Source organism: Linepithema humile, chromosome 1, assembly GCF_040581485.1.
Source record: "Linepithema humile isolate Giens D197 chromosome 1, Lhum_UNIL_v1.0, whole genome shotgun sequence".
Taxonomy (NCBI): domain Eukaryota; kingdom Metazoa; phylum Arthropoda; class Insecta; order Hymenoptera; family Formicidae; genus Linepithema; species Linepithema humile.
The window spans coordinates 29,232,547-29,257,616 of record NC_090128.1 but is presented as its reverse complement, the minus strand read 5'-3'; the positions used below and the strand labels follow the sequence as shown (position 1 = coordinate 29,257,616).

The window sequence follows — 25,070 nt, the reverse complement described above, 5'->3', positions numbered from 1 at the left end:
TGGATATTAAACTCTCGTAGTTAAATGCCACCGCCATAATTACACAGTCGCGACGCGGAATTGCAATTATAAGCTTATCGGCAATAATCATCAAAAAACGATCATCTCTTTAGAAATGTTTATTTTTCAGAAGATAAAAAATACGATGTGTACGTGTTATTAATCTACCCCTTAATCAAGCCTTTTCATTATGGAAAGAAGAATCAGCTCTTGTGAACAATGCACCCACGCTGCGATCGCGCACCAAAGATATCCTGCACGGGGGAGAAAAGATTAGGCTCACAATCAACATCCAATTAAGAAGCAAAGTTGCGCGGTTCCCAACCCCTAATTACGCAGCAAGATTTTGCCTATCTCAACGTGTTCGCTATTGCGGTACCAATATAATTATGAATGTATCAATTATGCTCGAGATTTCACGGCTTTTGTATGCCGTGGGGAATCAATTAGCGAACTGCCCATGCATGTTCACTATAAAACATTCGATACTTAGTTGAAATCCAGTATTTCCAAGATATTTCAATAGACAAATATAATTTCTAATCCAGACAATTATATTAAATTTCGAAATGTATATATTAGAATTTTAATAGAAAAATAAAAGATATTGAAAAACTTTAATAAATTCATTAAATGGCGCTTTGGGACATTAATTTTCGATTTTTACACGTAAAAAATGTATTATTGCTAAATTTTCATTTTAATTTTCTTACAAAATTTCGTGATATTGCAAATATTCGATTCCATGAATTTGTTTCAGTCGAAAAAATTCTTTCACAAGAATTAATTTACCAACGATAATTTACTTGGAAATATTTCAGTATAATAAACGTATAATAAAATTTCCTCTTGTCAAAATTTTTAGCTCGCGCTTGTCGTGTCGGCACTTCATTCCACAAAACGATTTCGCGGTGCTCTTGAACTACGTCCTCATTACTGACGACCCTCAAAAAAAGAGCCGCCTCGTTAAAACGTTTTTCTCCACCAATTTGTTAAAGGACGAAGGGTCATGGAGCATACCTGCGAGCCGACACGTAAATTTCCGGAAAGGGATCCTCCAAAGGGATCCAGATTCTCTATTTGGAACCTTCAGGTTCTATCGTTGTCTCTCTCTGTCTCATTTTACGCAAATCTGCCGGTTTTCTCTGATTCTCTTACTTCTCGTATCTTTTTCCGTCGGTTTTGCCTCTGTCGGCACAGAACGGACGACATAAATTGAAATCAAAACACAATGAGAGAAACGAGTCTAGCGCGAGGAAAAAGGTTTTACGATTTTTCGATGCACCAGGACAAAGGCTCTTTAATGTGATGTAATGCGAGTCGAAATTTTGAAAAAAGATCTAAGCGACTAGATGCATCCAGGAGAGGCAGCAAAGACAAAATGTAGGTGTGAACAGAAAGAATAATTGCAAAACGCCCTTATTCCTATCTATTATCTTGTTACCTTCATATCCATCTTCTTACTTATCTCTTTAAATTATGGTCACAAAAGTTTCATATCACAAAACGGTTCAATTGCGTTCGCAGTGTGTCCACATTGTCGTGTGTAATTTCTACGGCAAACTTGTTTAAAAATTTTCGGCTTTTATTAACAATTAAAGTTTTACCTGCTTGAGATCCAGAAGAATAGTCACGTATTCGTAGTGATCACTTCTGGCTAATGTCGGGCTCTGCCACCATCTGCCAGGACTCGAGTTGAGAATGTTGCTGATGTTGTGCCTCTTGCCAGGATCTGGACTTCGAGAATCGCAAACAGCGCATCTCGATGACTCCGAGGGCTTGCAAAAAGTCTCCGGACCATCCTCGCCGCACGTCGCGTTTACGGAAACGTCCGCTTTTGCGGCGACGTTGAATACTGACGGAAAGAGACCGCTATTTTTTAAATTTCTGCTCAGACTGTACTGTTCTCTCTGAGCTGGAATAAAAAAAAAAGAAATTCTTATTAGATAGAGATAATAGTAAAGAAAATATGCCGCATAATAACATGCCATATAATTTGTTTGAAATATTTTTATATCTTAAATATCATACTATGAGTTGTGTGAGACTTAAATAGTGCTATAATTGTCATTACGATTTATTGTCAAAACACAATGTTAATTTTCTAAAAACCTTGTTATTATTTAAACTACTGTCAGAATCCGAAATAAAACTGCGCGTCGTTAAAACTTGGTTCTAGCCGTTGATTTTTTTTAGATTCGTTTTACGAGATTACTGGTGCCTTTTATTGGACGAATCGGTGCGCAGCGTCGATAAATCATCGCGAGTCTTAGTTTCCAGCCGTTTCCTATGTTTATTCGCTAAATGTCTGTGTGGGGTCGGAGGTGTATATTAGTGTCTCATAAATTCGTTTGATGTGGGAAATTCACGAAGGACAAGCTAATTTTACATTAGTCTTCCGAGATGTTTCTCTCTTCTTCAGATTTTTATTAGACAGGTTCATAAACTCACAACCGGTACATTAATCACTGTTTTCTATTTCTGCATACATAATTACGATACTTATAATTTGTAATATGAATAACAGATCAATAATTATCGAGAAATAATTCTGCATTCTTTCTCATTAATAATTAGAAGTTTTACTTTAAATTATAAACTACGACAATAATTGTAAAAATCTGTTAACTGAATGAAATATTACAAACTGATATGTAATATCTGTATATTATAAATTTTCCCGTTTAACACATTATAATTTTACACATGTCATAAACTTCTGACTTCTGAATTATCCAGTTTTACAAGAACCTCTTACAAGTTGCATGCAGCGTTCCGGAATATATAAGCTCCGATCGATCAGAGATGTCAATTACAAATGCACGCGTGTAATTGTAATTACAATCGTTGATCGTCAGAACGATCGACGGCCGTAATTACAATACCAAAAAGTCACTATTTTTCGTGTACAAACGATGCAACATCCGATCGACGCAACATTTCCGATAAGGGAAACTGCGGACACAGAAGTAAGAAGAAAAAAAGAAATGTGTAATCAAAACGATACGGCCGATCATTTTCTGCTAGACGACGCATCCATCGACAGGTTTTGACAGAGCGTAGCGCGAAACCAGTCGTACGCGCGCGAACAGGTTGCGTCAGTGCGGAGATGCGGCGAACAGGTTCGCCGTCGCGCCGGTTCTCCTGTTCGCAGCACCTGAACAGGTTACACGCGTGCACATCGTACGGCACGTAAGAAACGTGACGAGCTATCCGCAAAAGAGAGATGGAATGAAAGAAAGAGGGAGAGAGAGAGAAAGCAGAGAGATAAAAGACACTTTGCGCCACGCCGGTGATAATGAATTGATCATCGTGTCGCGGAAATTGCAGAGTGGAAGAAATGATCGGCCGCATCAGCTTTTTCCGACGCGACTCATTCAAGAGACGATTGACTTTAATAATTTGTTGTGACGAATTCTTTTATTGATGTCATATATCAATTATTTTTAATTCTCAATTCATTACTATAAAAAAATGTCAATGTTGTATAATTCGAATTAATAAATATATAAGGCTCTAGTGATTAACAAAATCAGTTAAATTCAGTAGGAGCGTAAAGAGCTACAATGCTAGTTCTTCGTGCGAAGGTTATGATATATTCGTTAAAATTGTTTACGCACTCCGGTCCACTTACTTTTATTTTAATCTGAACTCTCAATGTATTCTACTGCATTTATTGCAGTCCTAACTTATTTGTTACCGAACAACAATTTGGAGGAAAGGATTATTTACACGTCTTCCACATCTTTTACTTTATGTTAAATTTTGCGAGCGAATTTTCCTTTTATTTGTATTTTTATTTTTATTAATGTACACTGAAGAAGGCCTGATGGCAGGCAGAAATGTTTGATTTGATGTAAACAATTTTAACGAATATATCATAACCTTCGCACGAAGAACTAGCATTGTGGCTCTTTACGCTCCTACTGAATTTAATTGATTTTGTATAATTCGATTTAATTCCTTATGATTTAATATATATCGTAACTTTTTTTTAAGTTTCTAAGTAGAAAACATATCGAAATTTTTAAACTTTAGTTTGTCTGAAATTTAAAATGTGTGTTAGAAATTATGCGTTATACCAAAAGTTACTGTTATTAATCAGTATTATTGCTGCGGATGAAAGACTCGTAATCCATCACTGCTGATTAATGTTTGCTTTGCGCGGATTATACGCCGTCACGTGAACGTATGGCAGGAAATAATGATCCTTCGGTATCGTTCACTTAAACAGTATTTAATAACAGTCCTGTTAACGCTCGTACAGGCGCTATCGCGAAAAAAAGATCGTTAAGGACGTACCGAGCGTTACATGGAATGCGCTAATCAGACTATACTAATCGCGCTATAATATTTCACGTCGCCAACGAGCCTTCTGCTTTTTTTTCGATTGGCTTGCTTTGTTGAATGCACAGTTGTCAGTGTTAATAAATATGTGTTGGTTGGGATTCAATCTCGCGTAAAAGCAAATTGATGCTAACAGAATCTAACTCTGGCAGATTCTAACAGAAACAGTATTGTTGAAATTTCAATGTACAATATTAATTTATTAGTTTTAAAAGAATTTTTAATTTCATCTTTGCGTCAGTTTTATTCTTAAAATTAATAAATCATTCTCTCTCTCTGTACAAAAGCAATGTTATATGCAAATAGCGCGCGAAAGCATCCCACGCCCGAGTTGTCTCGTCCTTCGCACGAGAAAATCCCTAACAAAACAAATGCTCGTATGTAAAAGGCGAAGGCTTCGCTCGCCGTTCTGGGCCCGGTGACGAATCTGTACAAGTCCCACTAAACCCCCATGCGCGCTCACGTAGCTCCCTATTTCAAGAACAACGTGGCAGAAATCTGCTGGACGTGCTGCTTGAGCCAAACTGCGCGCATTATGCGCGCGTAGAAAGAAAGCAACTGGACGTTCGTCGGAAAACGAGCAGACACGTATTGTGCGCGTGTCGGGCTGCAGTCTGCCAAACCTTGCTTGAATAGAGAGAAACGATAATCTTGTCCTAAATATTGTATATTCAAAGCAATATGCAAATATCTTTTACAATCTGTGATAGATAAAAATTATTGTTAATTTTAGATACATAAGTAAACAAATGTTCTATGACAAAATCATTGACAAAAAATGCAATTTTTTTAACATAATACATTTTATGAGATAAATTGAATGTTTTTAGGTTTGTTCTTTGCTTGTGAAAAAATATTAATACTTTTATGCTGAAATTTTAATGCAATATTTTTCACATTAACGAAAAACATTAATTAACATTGCACATCTTCTATCGACAATAATTTTTATCTATCACAGAATTTCTACATTCCATCTTCATTCCCTCTTCGAAATTCAAGGAACGATTTAAACCCTAACGATCGAGTTCAAGGTAGAGCGTACTATCTTCCCTGTCCTCGAAGCATCGATCGATTATCGTGAATCGCGACTGTTTCTCCCTCCCCCTCGTCGATTGCACTCCCGATACACCTTGCAACTACTGCTGTAACGATCATTCAGCGAATTCTAAGGAGGTGTGTTTGTGTTAAAGCACTCGATACATGCATCTCCAACGCATAAGTAAGCGCGAAGCGTTGAACGCGGGCGTGGTCCGCCTTGACACGGAACAGGAGACACGAGTGATCAGGAAATTGGCCGAGGCTTGGTTCGAGAACGTTTACTGCGCGGCTATTTGTCGTGAGCGATGTATCCTTCCGTTCTTGAATTGGCTTACCCGCTAATGTTACAAAGCGCGCGCGTCCCATAATCGAATTGCGTAGCTCAAGCGAAACGCGATTGTAAACACAACAATCTGTTACCGTGGGATTATAGAAACAATTGTAAATATAAAAAGATTGGAAAACATTAATATGTGTGAATATCCATTACATTTATTCAAATATTCGTAGCCAAAAACTTGCGTTTTAATATTTTTCACTCACATTCTTGAAACTTGTTTCGTCTAAGTTAATTAACTTAAATAATTCTATAATTAGTTGTCCGTTTATTTCCAAGTACTTATCAAAAATACATTTATCAAAAAAATATTGAAATATTTAAAAATACTTTTCCATCAATTTCCAGCTTTTGAACAACAATGTGATATTTTATATTCTTCTTTTTTTAATAAGTACTTTTAATACTTTATTCTTTCTTTTACGCACATATTATTTTTCTGTAATAGTCATCGCGCAGCATGGCAAGAGCGAGGGTCCTTGCACGATTCCAGAAAAGGAGCAGAGACCGCGGCATTGTATCATGTCTGCACACAAAATCAGAGTCTCCTTTCCTGCTCTGTGTTCCTCTCTTTCTCTTCTCCTCTCACACTACCGTGCGACTTAAACCCGCTACGAGTGACTGATGACGACAGAAATAACCCCTGTTCCATCTTTCCGCCGGCCGGCGAGGCGACATGCACGTGGACACGTGCGTGTGTAAACCTACGCAACTTCACGCGCGAGAGGGAAGACGCCGCGTGATTTGCATGCGGCAATACTGAGAGATGCATGGAGTGTAGAGAACGATGCAGTGCCGGTGCATTGCTCCACGGAGTTTTGTGGCATTACGGTAAAGACTTTAGATAATTATCAGCAAAAAAGTTGTTATTATTGGAATTACAGCACCGTAAGTATAACTGCTCAATGCCATTTATGATTTGTCGTTCAATCAATTATTTTAAGTGATAAAAAAATATATATAAAAACACGCTTAAAGTTTAGAATAAAAAATTAGAAAAAACAAAATTAATAGATTTGTTTAAATTTGTTGCCTGCCACTTGGATATTTGACAAAAATATCTCACTAAATCTTGTAGCACATGTTTTTAGCAATTATCATATAATATATGATAATATATAATATAACGTAAAGTATATATATATATAACATCTGCTTCCTATATGTGATAGAAAGATCTATTATAATAGAATTATCAATCTTTCGAGCGATACGCATGACTCGTCAAAAGCTAACTATACAAATAGAGTGCAGATTTACTGTTACACAAAAACAATGACAGCGTACCGTCGTTCGTTCGTTCCGGCTCGTTACACATATTACAAGCTCATTGTCTCGCGAAGAACGATTCCTTCTTCCTCTGAGAACGAGAATCTTCTAAGCAATTTCTCTGGAAAGAAATTTTCCATTCCGTTAACAGATCTAAAGTATCCCTTTGGAGAATTCGAGAAAGGCTGCACTTAAGGGGCGGCCGTTACTCTTGTATTCACGATAACATGTTTACAAAATATCCCGATGTAGTTTGGCCCATGTGCAACTGAACCGCATCAGGAACGCGTTTGGTGGTCCTTATGACTAATAGTTCAGCCAGCCACCGTGTGTTTCACTTATGTTTCGAAGATCGTATCCTCCCGTGAGAGCACAAAAGAAAAATACGTATGTACCCACGAAGCGAGCCACTCGCCGGATTCAAGTCCTACTCTCACTCCGTGATGTAAAGTGAGGTAACCTGAGCTGCCGAAGTGGCTTTCAAGAATTCTTTTTTTACGATTGTGATAACTAATTATGGAATCGTTCCGTGCAATCTCGAGTCGGATTTAAAAGTTATTAAAAATTAATTATTCCAACAATATTGAAGAAAAGTAAAATTTATTAGCGATAATGTATTCTGCTTTAATTAATTGATAATTATTGATAGTGCAATATTGTTAAAGAAATCGTAAATTAATTCTGAATAATTATTTCTATAAAAATAATATAACTGTTCTTCATTTTCGTTTCACACATTCTTAAATTAATATTCTAAATTTCTTAATTTTTACTTTAATTCCTCATGTATTATTACTAAAAAAAAAAAAAACATGCATGTATCAACGACATTTTTATAATTATTAAAATGCATGTAGTAAATCGTTGACGCGATCGTTGACGGTATTTACAAAGAAATAATACGAGCTAGCAAATTTTATCGTTTCTGCAATAGGTTACAAATCAGAAACAAGTATCGACTACATCGGCAATAAAATATTCAGCGGAGAGAAATCGGTGGGTCGACGTTATATTGTTCCACGTCGTTGTGGGACCTACTCGCTTTTAAGGATTGGCACGACACGTCAAGTGTGCTCAAGTGTATGTGTGAAATATGAATGGAAATTGCGGAGGTCCCGTTGGCAACACGTGCAATGAGTTAGCACTTGACGTAGTGGAAATTTGATGCTCGATAATAATTATAATATATTATCCAATAAGGCGTATCAGAATCATGTTATTCTACATCTCCATTAACATATCGGCGTGTAAAACGCGACTCATCGCGCGCGTATATGGTAGAAAGTGAGGAAACAGTTGTTACAAGTGTCGGAGTTTCAAAAATATTTCAGATTAATTGCTTTTTAACATAATTTACAACATCCGTTCAGATAAATTTAGAAGAAAGGCTTTTCCAAGAAGGAAAATGAATATAAGATAAAATTCTAAGGGCGTAGTTACAATGGTATGTCAAAGGTTTCTTGTGATTTTAGGTCCTTCAATACCCAGATATCGCACGTGTATCATTGTATTATTGTGTGACGAGTTTCAGAATATCTTATTCGGATTTTTGACCTTTCATTGTGAGCTTGCCATTAGAGAGGAAGTATTATGAGCATTTCAGGCGGCCCGTGTATTTTTGTAGACACTATTGAAACGGTGAAAAGAAGTACCCGTGACCGCACTTCAAACTGACAATGTCGATTTTCTTCATTCAAAGCACAGCCTGGAGTTGTATACTGTCAGTGAGCTGAAGTGCGTCTGCATGCGGTAATGTTCCGAGCAGTTTTTAATGTTGAGTTTATAAGCTTTAGGTCTGATTTACAACGTGCTTCTTGCGTGTGTTTCTTGCTCTCTGCCTTTCGTATTTTTTCTCTTTATGTATTTGTCACATGGGGTCAAGAAACCGTGATTTCTTCTTTCTGAATTTCCGAAGAAAAATTTTGCCTTTACATAAAGGCAAAAAGAAAAAAAAAAAAATAAAAAAAAAACACATTGTAGATTGGACTTTAAACCTTATACAGGATGTACCAGATTAAAGCATTTGTTGAAATTCGAGTTTAAATTCGATAAGTGTTTGATAAATGCTCTAATGTTTCGAGGCCGACTCGCGGCATTGTTTTCGTCATTCTTAATCTGCGTAATTTATACAATTAATCTTAAATTTTGCGAAAATTAATAACAGAATGTGTAATGTGTGATAAAAGAAACATTCCTTACTTTTAAAATTTCGAAGATTAACAAAACTTCAATACTCTATATTAGTTGTAAAATTAATTAAAAACAAGAATATAACGGATTATTTCTCTTTCTTTTTCTGATTTCCAAGATTATCATCGCTATTATCAAAAAACACGTATGTCGCGCCAATTAATTAATCGCGAGAAATCATATGTGCATATGATGTTGTGTTATTTATACATCACATTTCAACGCCGCAGTTTACTTGATTTACACGGATGCCGAAAATTACAGGTGTGTTTTACGCGCCGCGAGAAATCGATTATCGATCCGGCTATCGTATAAGTGACGTCCCGTGGCGAATATCGGGCTGAAAACGAAAAACCTGTTGGCGCAGCCGTAATTGATGTCCGCCGGTCGCCATGCGGCTCAATCGATTAATCAGACTCGCTTTCTGTGGGATTAACGAGACGTATTATTAATGGTCACACCACTCGAATGCGCCAGTCAAAAATTTGATACGTCGCCGGGATAAGATTAATAGAAATTACGATTGGCACTCGTCCGCGCTGAAGTCGCCGTAATTAAACGTGATCCGAATTGTCTTAACGCATGTCAAGCCCATTATAATTGTTGCATCATAATTTAATCGATGGACTGATAGAATTTTAATCTTTATTTTATATAATTATTTTAAGAATTTCTGAAGTTTCTGAAAACTTTTTCGGCTTCCTACAATTCTACACCTTTATATTTCTCTACAATACGTGAAATTTCAAATGTACTTTTAAATCTGTAAGTATGATTGTTTCCACACAAAAGTTTGTCCTTTACAATTGCCTGAAAATATGCGATCGCGTGATGGGAATTATACAGTAGTTCCCTAGAAACTCTCCCACGCACCGGTGTGAGCTCTTCATCGCGAGGAATACAATTACGAATGTAACAAAGAATGCAAATAGTACAATGAAAGAGTGCAAGTAGTGACTACCGTCATACGCGCGCGTGCGCGCGCGCACACACACGATACAATTCTCTGTTTATACGCGTCCGGCGCACCTGGCGTGGTAAACGTCAAAGCGGGCTGCAATTGCGGGTGCGGTAAATCGCTGCCGTCTCGCGAATAACCGACCACGCGAGTTGCTTTCGTGGCGCGTGCAATTTAAATGCCTGACTGACGGACGGCGTGTTACCACGTGGCCACCGTGCCCGATAATAAACTCGAAACGGTGCGACCGTCTCGCGTAAAATCTCTTCCTAAACGGTGCAACTGTGTCTTCGCGTAAAATATCCCCACAATGGAACGTCGATGACAATAATAGTGATTGTGAATCGTCCTACAATAATCGCTTCCTGCTGCGACGGGCGTATCCCTGCCGCCTATCAGACAATAGTGCGCACTCGTAAATGGACATTATATCCTTCGATAATAATAAAAACGATGTGCTATTGTTTGCACAACAGTGATTTTCACACTTCGATGGAAATTAATCGAAGTGTTTTAGCGGTTTCAAACGACTACATAACATTAAATTAATTTGATTCTAATTAATCAAAATAAGTTCTTTAATTTTAATTAAGTAAAATTGAATTATTACGTCGTATAAAATAATAAAACAATCTACCGTCTATGTATATTAATAGTGTCTATTTTCTTCAATTATGCGCGTTTGTGCGTCTTCGTCAAATTATGAATATTTATCTAACGCCTCGATGGTTATTTTTAAAAGAAATTACATAGTTACGGTGTTAATACCCCGATATTATGGCGCAAAGAGATACAGAGGAAGAGACGGAGTGTACATATAATATGAGAAAAGTGGCGAGACAAAAAGGTAATCCGCACGGTAATTGCATTCCTGAGATAATCGAGTACGTGCATTGTGCGACAGTCACGAAGTGCGTCCAAGTGTGCATGCGTGCCGCGCTCGAAGCTGAGAATCAGTGGATCTTAGGAGAGTGGGTTTCACTCTACTAGTATAACAAGTGCTTCTCAGACAGATAAGCTATCCGAAAGCCGTGATTTTTCCATGAGAGAGTTATAGAGGACGATAATCTTTGTGTCGCGCAAGTCTCCACCGAAATCGAAACACTATACGCTACTTAAGAAGCGATATTTTTGATACACATTAAAGTGATCCTTCTAGAACTTGTAAATTCTGGTATTCCATATAACACAAGCGATGATAACAAAGTGTGTAATGGAGTATGTGATTATAAAAAGCAAAATAAATATATCATAGCTATCATTTTAATAAAAATTTATGAAAACTGAAATTTTAATATTAATTTAATAATTTATCTCGCGCGACGAAAAGTATTGGTAATACTGAAAATTAGAATTGCTGTAATAAATTATGAAGATACAAACTTTTTCTAAGCAAGAAATGTATAACTGCAAAATTGATTCTGGATCGATATTTGGATCGATACATCTCTACGATTTCTCACGAAAACAAAAAGGTAACGCAAATGATCACATTTATCCTCGATCGCGATTTGTTAATCGCGAAGATAATTAACATGAGTAAGCAGTAAGCATTAAATGTGGTCTATCAGATTATTAAATTCAGCGGGATTCGATCTCTCATTCGTAAACGTATGTAGCAACGAATTAAATGGACACGTGCTGCCCACAACGGTGGCCGACTTACATTATGTTCTACTCGGATGATCGCATTCTCCTTCAATGGATCGAATCGTGACAGCGGCGCCTACACAATATATATTCGTCCGCGTTCGGATTATTAATCATCCCGTCATTCCAACCAACAAGCCTTTTAATTCAATCTTCTCTGATACGACACGTTAATAAGTTATTGATAACTACCGCGACGTACCAGATGACGAAGTTTAAACAAGATGCATCATGCATATACGGAGTGGGATTAACTCGATTTGCGACTACCCACGTGAGCTAAGTGCTTCTTAACTTTTGCTATTCATTGTCGAGATCTGTAGGTAGTCGTTAGAATTTAAGATGATTTCATCCACGTCTCTTGGCATTCAAGTTTTTCAAAAAGAATCAGGAACTAGCTAATCAACATAAATAATGTCATATTTCAAAAAAAAAAAAAAAAATAATCATACAAATATCTTCATATTTCAGAAAAGTAATCACTTTACGCCCTCATATTGTATATTTTAAAATTAACTTAATTAATTTAAAAATTAAAATTTCATTAAAAATTTGCTCTGTAAACAGACTTCACGACTTCCGATTCCGGAAGGTTCGCGAATGCTCGAATAACTTTTGTATTATTGCGCTGAATCATTTCGCTCGGAGTTTCACGCCGCTAATAACCACATTCGGACCTCCCAAGCCGCAATTTAGAATGATAGCTATGCAAATTGAACAGCGCTTCGGCCAATCAATCCCTTTCTTGGAAGCGTTGACTTCTTTCAAATAATCGCGGCTCTCTCGGAGCGAGGCGACATTGCCACCCCGTGACAGGAAACGTTCTCTCTTCCTGCGAGTCCTTATCTTAATTGCACGGCCGACAAAGGATCTGATCTGCGAGCGTGACTGGCTCGTCCCTTTCAAGTGTCTGGTGCGCTGTCAGCTCGCTGACGTCTTTACAACAAACTATATAAAGCGCACGCGGAGAAGACACGTTGCAAATCGTTGAATTAAACTCGCCGTCGACTGCGCATTTTCACGTCCGGCCACTTCCGCGTCGACGGCTTTCGTCATGATATAGCGTACCGCATCACACAGCTAACTGTACTAATAAATAACTGTTTGTAAATTAATACCTTTGTCCCTGAATATAACGGAAAAAAACGACCAACAATTAAACAATGCTTCGACCACCCAAATCATCACAAGAGATGCAAGAAAACATTACTCAAATTTATTTCTATTATTCATAATGTAAATTTGAAGAATATTGTTTAATGTGAGAAATAATTATTTAAAAAAATATTATTTACTTCATTATAATTATAAAATATTATTAATTAAATATTATTAACAAGTATTATTTATTAGCTAAACACTTATAATTTAATAATTCATTCAAGTTTCTTGTATTACTTAATTTATAACATTTTTTATGATAATAGAATAATTGTAAATCACTAATCTTTTTTTATCTAAGCAAATGAAATAACGCAATCAAGAGATACAATCGTGTTTTACGCGTATATGTTTCACGCAAATGTAGGTTAACCCGTGCAAAAAGGAATCTTTTAACCCGCTGTCAAAAAGTTAAGTGATTACTACCGCTTTCTAAAGCGACATATTCGCGAGGGTGATTTATATGGCGAAAATGCCGATTCTCTGCGAAAAGTGCGCCGCTGACTTTCTAAGTGATATAAATCTCACCGCGCAGCATTTTACTGTGATTTCGTACAATGCGGCTGCGTGTCATTGCGATATGATTTAACGCGAAAAAGAATTAACACGTGTTCTAATTTATGCATTAATATCAATTAATTTCAATTGACATTAATTATTCAACGTTTAACTCTGTTACATAATTTTTATGCAATCAGATTTTCAAAATCACATAATTACATTATAAAAGCCGGATGTGATATATTAACTAATACACATTTGTGACGAAAACAGATAGCATAACCGGAAAATCTCATATCTAGGTCCGATATATAATAATATTTGATATAAAATCGTTAAATGTGTTCTCACATTTACCGTCGTGAAAGTGCTGTGTTCGTATCGTTAAAAAATTTATTTTTAAAGTGTAACTTATGGCGTGAAGTCGATATATCATATTTATGTTCAATATGGTGATTAGTGCGGAACGAACAGGTTTGTGAGTTAAAGCACCAGATAAATTTTATCCGGAATCAGCCATTATGGGAAAAACACGGCTCGAAGCGCTGTTTATCAACGAGCTATGTTACGAGCTATCGAGCACACTTCACAGAATGTGTATCGAATAAATAGAATATTAACTAGAAGATTAATTCTGATGCAGAAGTAATGGGAATTGCTGACAATCCTATTTTTGTGAAATAAAACTAGCGTTACATAAAATTCACGCACTCATTAAAGCAGCAGATTTCATTATTTTTGCACCGCACAGAGTTATATGGCTTTCGAATATTGATTTCAGCATTCATAAATATGAATGAAACGATGGGAATTTTCCCTGGTAGAAATTTAATGCAGTTTTCGATTGGTTATTGAGCAGTTATATTAGCTTCTTCCTAGTAATTGAACAGTAAAACTATTTAGGATCCCAATCAAGGCGTAACGCTTTTCGCGCAGTTATTACATAGAAAAAATGTACAAAATCCGAACTCACTTAGCAGTAAAAGGACAATAAATAGATAAGAAACTACATAATTCAAATCATTGTAATAAATCACGTAATGTTAAGGCTCTGAAACAAGAAATTATATAATTTTTTTTTAAGAGCCTTAACATTATGTGATTTATTAAAATATAAGTAAATATAAGTTTTTAACATATTATAATATGTTAATAATAATATTATAATATGTTAAAAAGAGTTGGTAGATAGTCATTTTTCGCGCGTATAGACAGTGAAGTGCAATTGAATTAATTACTTTTGATTGGTTCTGTCATTTGATTAATCACAATTTCGTTGAATACATTCATCGTAACTTACGATTCGTAAGTCATCTTTTAAATCATCCTAATTTTCCCTATTTCTCGTAATAGTGAAATTTGCGATTAATTAGATCGCTGCAATATTTGTTACGCGGCAGCAAATTTACGTCTTCCATGAAAATGAGTGTTCTCAGAGACGATATTTCATCGGTTTCAGCGAGAAATCTTTCTGAAAATGCAAACGATTCATTTCACGAATGCGGCGTGTCGATCTTATCAGCGCGACGTAACGAAGCAGCGTCAGCAAGCTCAACTTGATCGATAAATCGTCTAGGCTCCTTCCTAGGCTCTTTGATTTGCGAATGCATCAAGCGCGACGATACAAAATATTCCCTATTCCGCAATGCAGCCTCCACGCAAATCTTACTCTCAAACTTTTATTGATAATCAATTTAGATTATTATTAACAAATAAAGTTTTGATTAGTATTAATGATTTAAAAAATTATATTTATTATAAATATTATATTTTTTTAATTATATCTCTAAAAAAAATTACAATTATAATATAATTTTATTAGAATTACTGAAATATTATAGAAGACGAGTAATTATTTTAAAACATGTCAGATATTTGCCTATATGAAGTTAGCCCCCCATTTTTCGATTTTGAATATTTTTTTAGTTGTTCTAGGTTGTTCTACGTTTGTTCTATATTGTTCCAAAGTTATGAGCAAAAAAATCGAAAAACATGACGGGAAAAGCAAAAAAACGATTTATTTTTGTGGCCACCCATTTTTTAAAAAATTCAAATTTTTTTGCTGTTCTGGATTGTTCTAATTGTTCTAAACATTGTTCTAAAATATTAATCCCCCTAAAAAAGAATTTAAAAAGATATAGCAAAAAATAGCATTAAGCGTCCAAATAGTATTTTTACATTTATCGCTATTATTATATTATGTTTTGACACCAAATTACATATTTAAGCTAAAAACGAATAGAACAACCCAGAACAACTCTCAGTTTCACCAGAACAAACATATAAAAGGCACTTTACTCTTGAAGGTAGAGAATTATTTTGTCTTTTTCGACCAATAATGTTACATCAGCGACACTAAAACCTAGAACAATGAGAAATAGACACAGAACAATCCGGAACAACTCTCAGTTTTGTCAGAACAAACGTTTAAAGAGCACTTTACTCTTGAAGGTAGAGAATTATTTTGTCTTTTTCGACCGATAATGTTACATCAGCGACACTAAAACCTAGAACAATGAGAAATAGACACAGAACAATCCGGAACAACTCTTAGTTTTGTCAGAACAAACGTTTAAAGAGCACTTTACTCTTGAAGGTAGAGAATTATTTTGTCTTTTTCGACCGATAATGTTACATCAGCGACACTAAAACCTAGAACAATGAGAAATAGACACAGAACAATCCGGAACAACTCTCAGTTTTGTCAGAACAAACGTTTAAAGAGCACTTTACTCTTGAAGGTAGAGAATTATTTTGTCTTTTTCGACCGATAATGTTACATCAGCGACATTAAAACCTAGAACAATGAGAAATAGACACAGAACAATCCGGAACAACTCTTAGTTTTGTCAGAACAAACGTTTAAAGAGCACTTTACTCTTGAAGGTAGAGAATTATTTTGTCTTTTTTGACCGATAATGTTACATCAGCGACACTAAAACCTAGAACAATGAGAAATAGACACAGAACAATCCGGAACAACTCTCAGTTTTGTCAGAACAAACGTATAAGGAGCACTTTACTCTTATATTTAAAAAAATAAAAAAATTCAAAAAAAATTTTTATGTGTAAAAAAACCAGTACATATTATGAATAATATAGAAATAAACCTAGAAGTATATGTATATAAATAAAAACTTAAAAATTTATACAATATATATATATAATAATTTTGCGGTTATAGATAATATAAACTTCAAAACCTTAAAATTATAAAAACTATAAAACTTAAAACTATAAAAAAATTTTTTTTAGTTTGAAAACATTAAAAACAATTAAAAAACATTTAAAAAAATAAAAAATATTAAAACTCAAAAAAATTACAAAAACAATTTTTATAGAAAAAAAATCTTACAATTTTAATCAATTGTAGAAAAATTGGAATTGGAATTTAATTATATATACACGTACAAGACCTTAAGCGTGAGAGGTAAGAAAACTCACTTTAATCAAGCATTCCAAAAAGAATCTGGATCATTGATCTAAAGACGCATAAAATTAAAAGTTAAATATTTAATTTAAAGTAATGTAAAGTAAAATATCTTGGAAACTATACGTTTTTTAAAACAAAAAAAAAAAAAGTCATAAATATTTATATTCAAGAATGTCTTTTATATATTTCTAGTGTCGTTAATGCGACGTTATCAGTAAAAAAAAAAAAAACTATCTCCAAGAGTAAAGTGCTCCTTATACGTTTGTTCTGACAAAACAGAGTTGTTCCGGATTGTTCTGTGTCTATTTCTCATTGTTCTAGGTTTTAGTGTCGCTGATGTAACATTATCGGTCGAAAAAGACAAAATAATTCTCTACCTTCAAGAGTAAAGTGCTCTTTAAACGTTTGTTCTGACAAAACTAAGAGTTGTTCCGGATTGTTCTGTGTCTATTTCTCATTGTTCTAGGTTTTAGTGTCGCTGATGTAACATTATCGGTCGAAAAAGACAAAATAATTCTCTACCTTCAAGAGTAAAGTGCTCTTTAAACGTTTGTTCTGACAAAACTAAGAGTTGTTCCGGATTGTTCTGTGTCTATTTCTCATTGTTCTAGGTTTTAGTGTCGCTGATGTAACATTATCGGTCGAAAAAGACAAAATAATTCTCTACCTTCAAGAGTAAAGTGCTCTTTAAACGTTTGTTCTGACAAAACTGAGAGTTGTTCCGGATTGTTCTGTGTCTATTTCTCATTGTTCTAGGTTTTAGTGTCGCTGATGTAACATTATTGGTCGAAAAAGACAAAATAATTCTCTACCTTCAAGAGTAAAGTGCCTTTTATATGTTTGTTCTGGTGAAACTGAGAGTTGTTCTGGGTTGTTCTATTCGTTTTTAGCTTAAATATGTAATTTGGTGTCAAAACATAATATAATAATAGCGATAAATGTAAAAATACTATTTGGACGCTTAATGCTATTTTTTGCTATATCTTTTTAAATTCTTTTTTAGGGGGATTAATATTTTAGAACAATGTTTAGAACAATTAGAACAATCCAGAACAGCAAAAAAATTTGAATTTTTTAAAAAATGGGTGGCCACAAAAATAAATCGTTTTTTTGCTTTTCCCGTCATGTTTTTCGATTTTTTTGCTCATAACTTTGGAACAATATAGAACAAACGTAGAACAACCTGGAACAACTAAAAAAATATTCAAAATCGAAAAATGGGGGGCTAACTTCATATAGGCCAGATATTTATCTAATATAATATAAGAAAATAAATTTGAGGTAAACTAACTGAAAGAAATAAAATTCGTTTCGTCTTCGTTTTGTCTTTAGACCTCAAGTTGAAATTTCCTTCCATTCGATTTACTTATTTCTAAATAGATTTTATTGCAGCAATGGTGTCCAATTTATGAGCTAATTCTACGTTATACATTGCACGATCGATTTTATCTGCACGATCATTGCCACCGTATTTACATTGGCCGATACAACTGATACTACTAATTAACCGTAGCAATATCTAACAAGAGCCTAATCGAGCGGAAACATACTTTTCGAGGATATCTTGCTACAGAGATCAAATCGTATGGCAAAGTTGGTGCGTGCATACTCTATTGCGTATAAAACGATTTCTATTATTCAAATATGAAGAATTATAATAACAGTTTTGCTTACTATCAAACAAAACTGTCATACAAACAGAACACGGTTATTTGTAAAAAAAATGCAATCAATAAAATAATTAAATCAAAATGAGAGGATGATTATCTATTCTGTTTATTATACTTTTGCAATGATTATAACGTGCTGAAGAATTGTAATTTCGAGTAATTTACGATCAAACTCTCTGGTAATGATGTTACCAATAAATATTGTAGGAGTGTGAGCGTGTATGTAAGAGTGTATGTGTGCGAATGAACGAGTGAGCGAGAAGTTTGAGCGGATAGTATCAGAGCAAAACTGCGGCATGTATCAAAAGTGTGCGGTGTGACTGTCGGTTCGACTGCGGCGGATAACCGAAGCGTTCGGCGTATGAAAAAAGCGCGCGGCGTGATTGTCGGCATGAGTGCGGTATGATTGAGAATTGCCGAAAAGAGGAATGAATGTGTGTATGCGTGTGATTTTAGTATAAAAGCCTAAGACTCGAAAGCGCAGGAGTTCAGTCTGTCCAGAGCTGTAGACTGCAAAAGAGTACGAGAGTTACAACCATTATTATAACCTTTTCTTTTTAATAAACTACATCTCTACAATATGTATATATTAGCACTATTCACTATTAAAGTGTAATAAATTATAATTATTGCAGCATTGATTGCTCAAAATGCATAACCGTCATGTATTTGCGATACAATGTTGCTTCTGGCAAGAGTTGCAGGTTTGCGTCTTGATGATGTTACACTCAAGACGTACGTCAACTCATTAAATGTACCCAGAATGCATCTTGACGGCGCGCAAACATTCTACTTGACACAATCACTTGGAACATTTCACTGTTCCTCATCAATCATTTTATCGGATACAAAAATTAATTGATTATAAATTAGCAGTTATCTGCTTAACGTGTATGACTAACGTTAAATACTGAAAATCAGAATTCGGTGCTAATTATTAATAAATCAATAACTTTGCAAAAAATAAATAAAAAACATTGAAGAAAAATATATCTTCACTCAAAAAAATGATCTTGCAATAATAGCTAAAATTTTCTAGGTGTAAAAAATTAACTAAAACAGATAAATGATTAGCAACTGTTGTGATATTGCATATGTAATTACTTAATCAGTTTAGATGACAGAAACAGAATATATATCTGTATTGTTTGTGAACTTTAAAAAGAAAGTTTCTCTAAAGCGCCTATCTATATAAGATCAATCACGTGTTAGATCATGCAATGAATAACATTTAGCAATGGTACCTAAATTTTTCAGAAGCTATTGCTAGAACATTACTGCTATAAATTCTATATGTGACAAACAATGTTTTCACAGATACGAAAAATAGCGATACATTCTTGTTGCGATATCTAGAAATCTAACTACATCAGCGAAATATTTTTTTGAGTGTTGTAGCATTGCGTGCGCGCCGGTGTGTGAATCTTTTAACTTCGCGATTGTTAAATCTTTTTTTATAGATTCGTTTTTATATTCCTGCATATCCGTTCTAATCTTCGCAGTTTCGTAGAAATAAAATTTATCTCATTAAGTTTCTTTATAAAGTTCTTCTGGCTCGCGTACCGTAGAAGAGTAATTGGAGAAAAGATATCGCGGTTCTCTAACCGCATAGTCGGCACGCAGGAGAGGAGGCTCTAATCTGTCTAGTGGCTGCCTTAAACAACCTTGGCTTTAGCCTTAAAACAGCTGCTATCGTCTTAACACAAGCCGGCACTCGCGCAAGCACGTCGGCGCTTCTGGCGAAACGACAAAAAGCGATTTGCAAGTAACGGAGCGGGATGAAACGAGTGCACATGGTGGCGCTAATAAGAGAGTACTGGATTAATCACCGTGTGCGCAAGAATGCGTCCGCGAGATCCTGCCGAGATTCCTCACGCGAAGGATGAAAAACACTGCCGAATATGCTTTCGATTAAACCCGACTATATTTCGTGGGTTAGGTCAGATTACATACAGATTTGTACGTTCAAAGTTTCGAATTTAAGATGTGAGAAATCTGTTTCTTTTACCACGCAATGCAAATCGTCATTCTTATATTCGAAAAAAATTTAATTTATTTTCAAAATCCGTAAGTATTTATAATTCTAAAGTCTTGTAAATTTCTTTTGAAAAAAAAAAGTTTTCAGAGCTACATCTTTTTACTTCTCAAATTCACGTTTCGAGACAATTTATTTGTTTTCCTATGAGAAAAACGGATCTCTCGAAGAAAATAAAATTATAAAACGTTGAGTCACGCAGGATATTTCGATATCCACCGCAATGTACTCCGAAGTATTGTGCAAGCAATTCTTATTATAGTTATCTTTCGGCGGCGTGTTTCCGGTTCTCGGCGGCGCCTCGAGGCAGCGGAAAAAACAGGACGATAAAGGCGAGCGCGAGCGAGTAGGCGCCCTCGATCTGAAAGGTGCAATTTTCGGACGAATGGGCGGTCGCGTGCGCGAGACTGTAAGAAGGCGAAACGGAGGAGCAAGTTGAACGACCGAGACGAGAGATCGAAACGCACACCGAATGGACATTTTTATTCTACCGCCGTCGACTCCTCGTTCGAGGATCGTGCGAGCGAGCGAATGGTCACGCGAGAAGGTGCTTCGCCTTTGCGCGTTTGACTCCACAACCGTTGATTGACTGGATTTCATTACACAAAAGCAAAAAGGCGAAAAAGATTTCTTTTGTTATGCTTCTTATATTTCTGAGAAATTTCCAACTTACATTATTTAATTAAAATGTGAGGAAAATTATTCCCTTTCTTCTATCATCTTTTTATGTATCAGAATAATACAAACTCTTATTTCATCTCGCAGATAAATGATGAAAAATAAACCTCGTCATGAGAAACTTTGGAAATGTTGACTATAAAAAAATTGTACTAGATACGTTATGCCTAAAAATTTTCTACCACAAAACTTTAATTTATCACAAAAGAAACTTAAATTTATAGTAAATTTATAGTAAATTTTTCCATCTGAGAAAAAGTAATGGAACATGAAAAAGAATTTTTTCTACAAATTATAAATAATTTTGTAACAAAACATCGATCTAAACGCAATTCCAGCTGAGTTTACGAAGCACGTATTTAACTAGTAAACGTTTCAACATCTACTACTTAAATTTTTCACGCCGGTAAAATACGCGATGCAAATACATTTCTGCTATAACGACGATGTAATTATATTCTTTGGCTGGCGCGCTTTGTGATCATTTCGCGTTGGATTCGGGAGAGCCGATTACGCGCTCGCCGCACACGGAAGTTAACATTTATACGCACGGAATGCTTAAGGCGTGTGAAATACGCGTCTGTTAACACACAGCAGACTCGACCGTGTTGCAGATGCAAGAAATTTCGTAGCCGAGAGAAGGAGCACCGACCGCCATTGCCGGTCGTTTCGTATAATTCGATGGTTATTACCGCCGTGTGTAACATCCAATTTAGCATCTCAGGTTATCGATTTTACGCGTCCTCGCACGTGAACTTTGGTGAGATTCCTGTGTTCGTTCTCGCGGTGTTTATGTCGCTAATTCAGAAAACGCATCTTTGCGAAATTTATCGATACGGAAAAACAATTGGAGAGATAAATGATGAAAAATAAACCTCGTCATGAGAAACTTTGGAAATGTTGACTATAAAAAAATTGTACTAGATACGTTATGCCTAAAAATTTTCTACCACAAAACTTTAATTTATCACAAAAGAAACTTAAATTTATAGTAAATTGCAAATTTATTCATTGCAAAGTTTACATTTATATGCAGAGAGCTATGTGTGTGCAACAAAATTAATATCCTGCCACATTGTCCTGCAATATTTGCCAGATATAAGGAAATTTGGTTTGAAATTAGCATTCTTATCGTAATTGTGATTATTATCTCGTGGATGCTAAATTTATATTCCGAGCGATTCGCGTCAATAACGCGCGGGTATCCTTTTACGGTGATTCTTGAGCGATTACTCGCCCAGTTACCTGCATCTTGTAGATCGCTATCGACAAGCTTGCCGCGTGTCCTCGGGACGATTTGTATTCCGTCAAAGCGCGACTGCTGTTTTGCGAGGGATACGAGCAGATAACTATCTCACCTCATCATTGCCACCATTGCTATTGGCTGTTATCGTTCGCATATTAACGTCAAAATTGCACGAGGCTTGTGTTCTAAAATTCCGTAGTTTAAAGATAATACGCGATGCATTATGCAACTGCTTTATTCGTATTTGGTTAAACAAACAGAATCGTTAATGATTGCGAAATAATTTAGATACGAATGAGTTTTTATGTTATATAGACGCAGAAACGGGCGTCACTTGCACTCTATCTGACTTCCTGCCATATGAGCTTATTTACGAAACGGGTCAGCGCGCGAGGATTTTACGTGCAAGGATGCTCCTCTTTATTATTCGACTACTTTACATTTCCGACGTGCAGTAAACAAAACACGTGATTTCGAATCATCATTGGAGTATATTTCACTGCAATTGACACGCTGAGAATTTTGAAAATAGATCTTTCTAAGAGTTTACAAATACTTTTATCTATATACACATAGCTTAGATGATAAATATTAATCATCTGTCCTGATAATTGAATATTTATCACTGAAATATTCTTCGAGAATACTGCTTTGTGTATACCAAATTTTAATTCTTTCTAGAAACGCACTCGAAAGATGCTACCGGAGCCAGATGGTGTAGGAAGTAAATAAGTATACGGCACTGTGCTCGTCGTGAATAGATATAAATAGCTCTCCTTACGAACCCGGATTTTGCCGGCTTAATGCGACATTGCAATCAGAGGCAGTCGCCGGACGAAGCTGTCAAGTCCCAGCGCTATGAATCATGCCTATTACTACTCCCATTTTAAGATACTTTATGAATTTCTGGATCAAGTCTGCAAATCTCGGAATCTCTAAAATTACAAAGATAATCAATCCTTACTTTTCCTTCGCATTAAAGCATCGACTTTTTAGAACAATTAACTTAATAATTGATTTGTTGCTAATTAAAAATACTCAATTTAATTTTAATTGAAGATGCTTTTCATTAAAAAAAATTATAACAAAAGGTTAATAATAAATTTTGAATTTTAAGTTCACAAATATATTAAGTTCTCAAAAATAAAACAAATTTCATGTGTGATGAATTCAGATCTGAAATTCAACTGCGCGATAAAAATGCGTAAATGTCAAACTGTAGATAAAGTAAACAGAACTATGATATCACAGTATTTTGGAAAAAGAAATTTTAAGTATCTTACTGCGGCACTCGCAAGTCAATTTTTGGGCGATGACTGTGTGTAACGATTCGAAATTAACCTAGTAATCTCACAAAAATAATCATACTCGACGAAGTGTTAATCATTTGAAGTAAAATATTTGTGTTGCCGGAGGGATGGACGACAAATGACTTCATGAAACCCGATAGGACAAGTGAAACTCATGACATTAATCCATGAATGATGATCGAATTAATCGATGCAACAAATCATTACGTATTTTTCAATATTCCTCTTTTGTAATGCATGAACATTTCATATTAAACAGTATTTCTTATTCTTTACTTGAACTCAAAACTGCAATCAAATTATAAGCTAAAAGATTAATGTAAATTTTTGTATTTTTATTAATAAATTAATATGTTTACTGTAATGACGAAAATCGTAATTTAATTTGTACAATAAACATAGTTAAATATATAAATTTATTGCAAATCGAATACCATTTTTGTTAAATATTGAAATGACTTAAATTGAAAAAGGACTTCCAAGGTTATCTCGAGTATAAAAGTCCCGATTAAGAATTCGGGTGGTAGAATGGATGGAGATATCACGGTTATACTCATAAACAAAGACCACGCTCATCATAAAACGATAGGAGGCATCGTGATGGTCAGCAAACCGAGACCGATCCTCGAAATAATCCTCGAGCTTCTAAATCGATTCGCTTTTGAAGTGCGGGCGAGATAAAATCCATTAGGCGACCGCGCGCGTTGCGATCGGAAAAAATAAGATGTCACGCTCGTCACTATAAAGAGGAATTACACGACCCACAAGCTCGCCAGGGGGTCACACGCTCTATACATCATCTGAGGATATAAAGACTGTATTCCATCGGCCTGAACTCGACGTATATATACTTTACAACTTCTTTTGCTATATCAGTAAAAGCCTGTTTACGTTTTATATCTTTGTATATTTTTTATAAAAGCGTTTATCGATTAAATTAGCTTTTATTCTTGCGTAACTTTTTATATTTTATTTGCGATATAAATGTGCATATTATAATGCATATGTCAGCAATTTTTGAAAAATTTCGGAAATTTAATATTGATATTAATATATTGTATGAAGGACAAGCAAGAGAGCAACTGTAACTCCATCTAAACATGTATTTTACATTATCACGTGTTTGTGAACAAAAGAATGTCGTGAATAACGATAACTTATGCATCTTCTTTTTATCTTCGGAAGATATTTTTAGAAAAAAAAGAGCGCTAAGGAAATCTACGTTCATTCATGCCGACGCAACA

The 25,070-nt window shown here is 35.2% G+C and overlaps 1 protein-coding gene across 1 annotated transcript in view; it reads right to left on the bottom strand.

Moving 5' to 3' along the window:
• Positions 1-25,070, bottom strand: part of wb (wing blister) — a 201,028-nt gene that overhangs the window by 167,928 nt on the left and 8,030 nt on the right. The window contains exon 2 of the mRNA XM_067347603.1: positions 1,608-1,915. Within this exon, the coding sequence (XP_067203704.1) occupies positions 1,608-1,915 (308 nt within the window). The remainder of the gene's footprint in view (positions 1-1,607; positions 1,916-25,070) is intronic.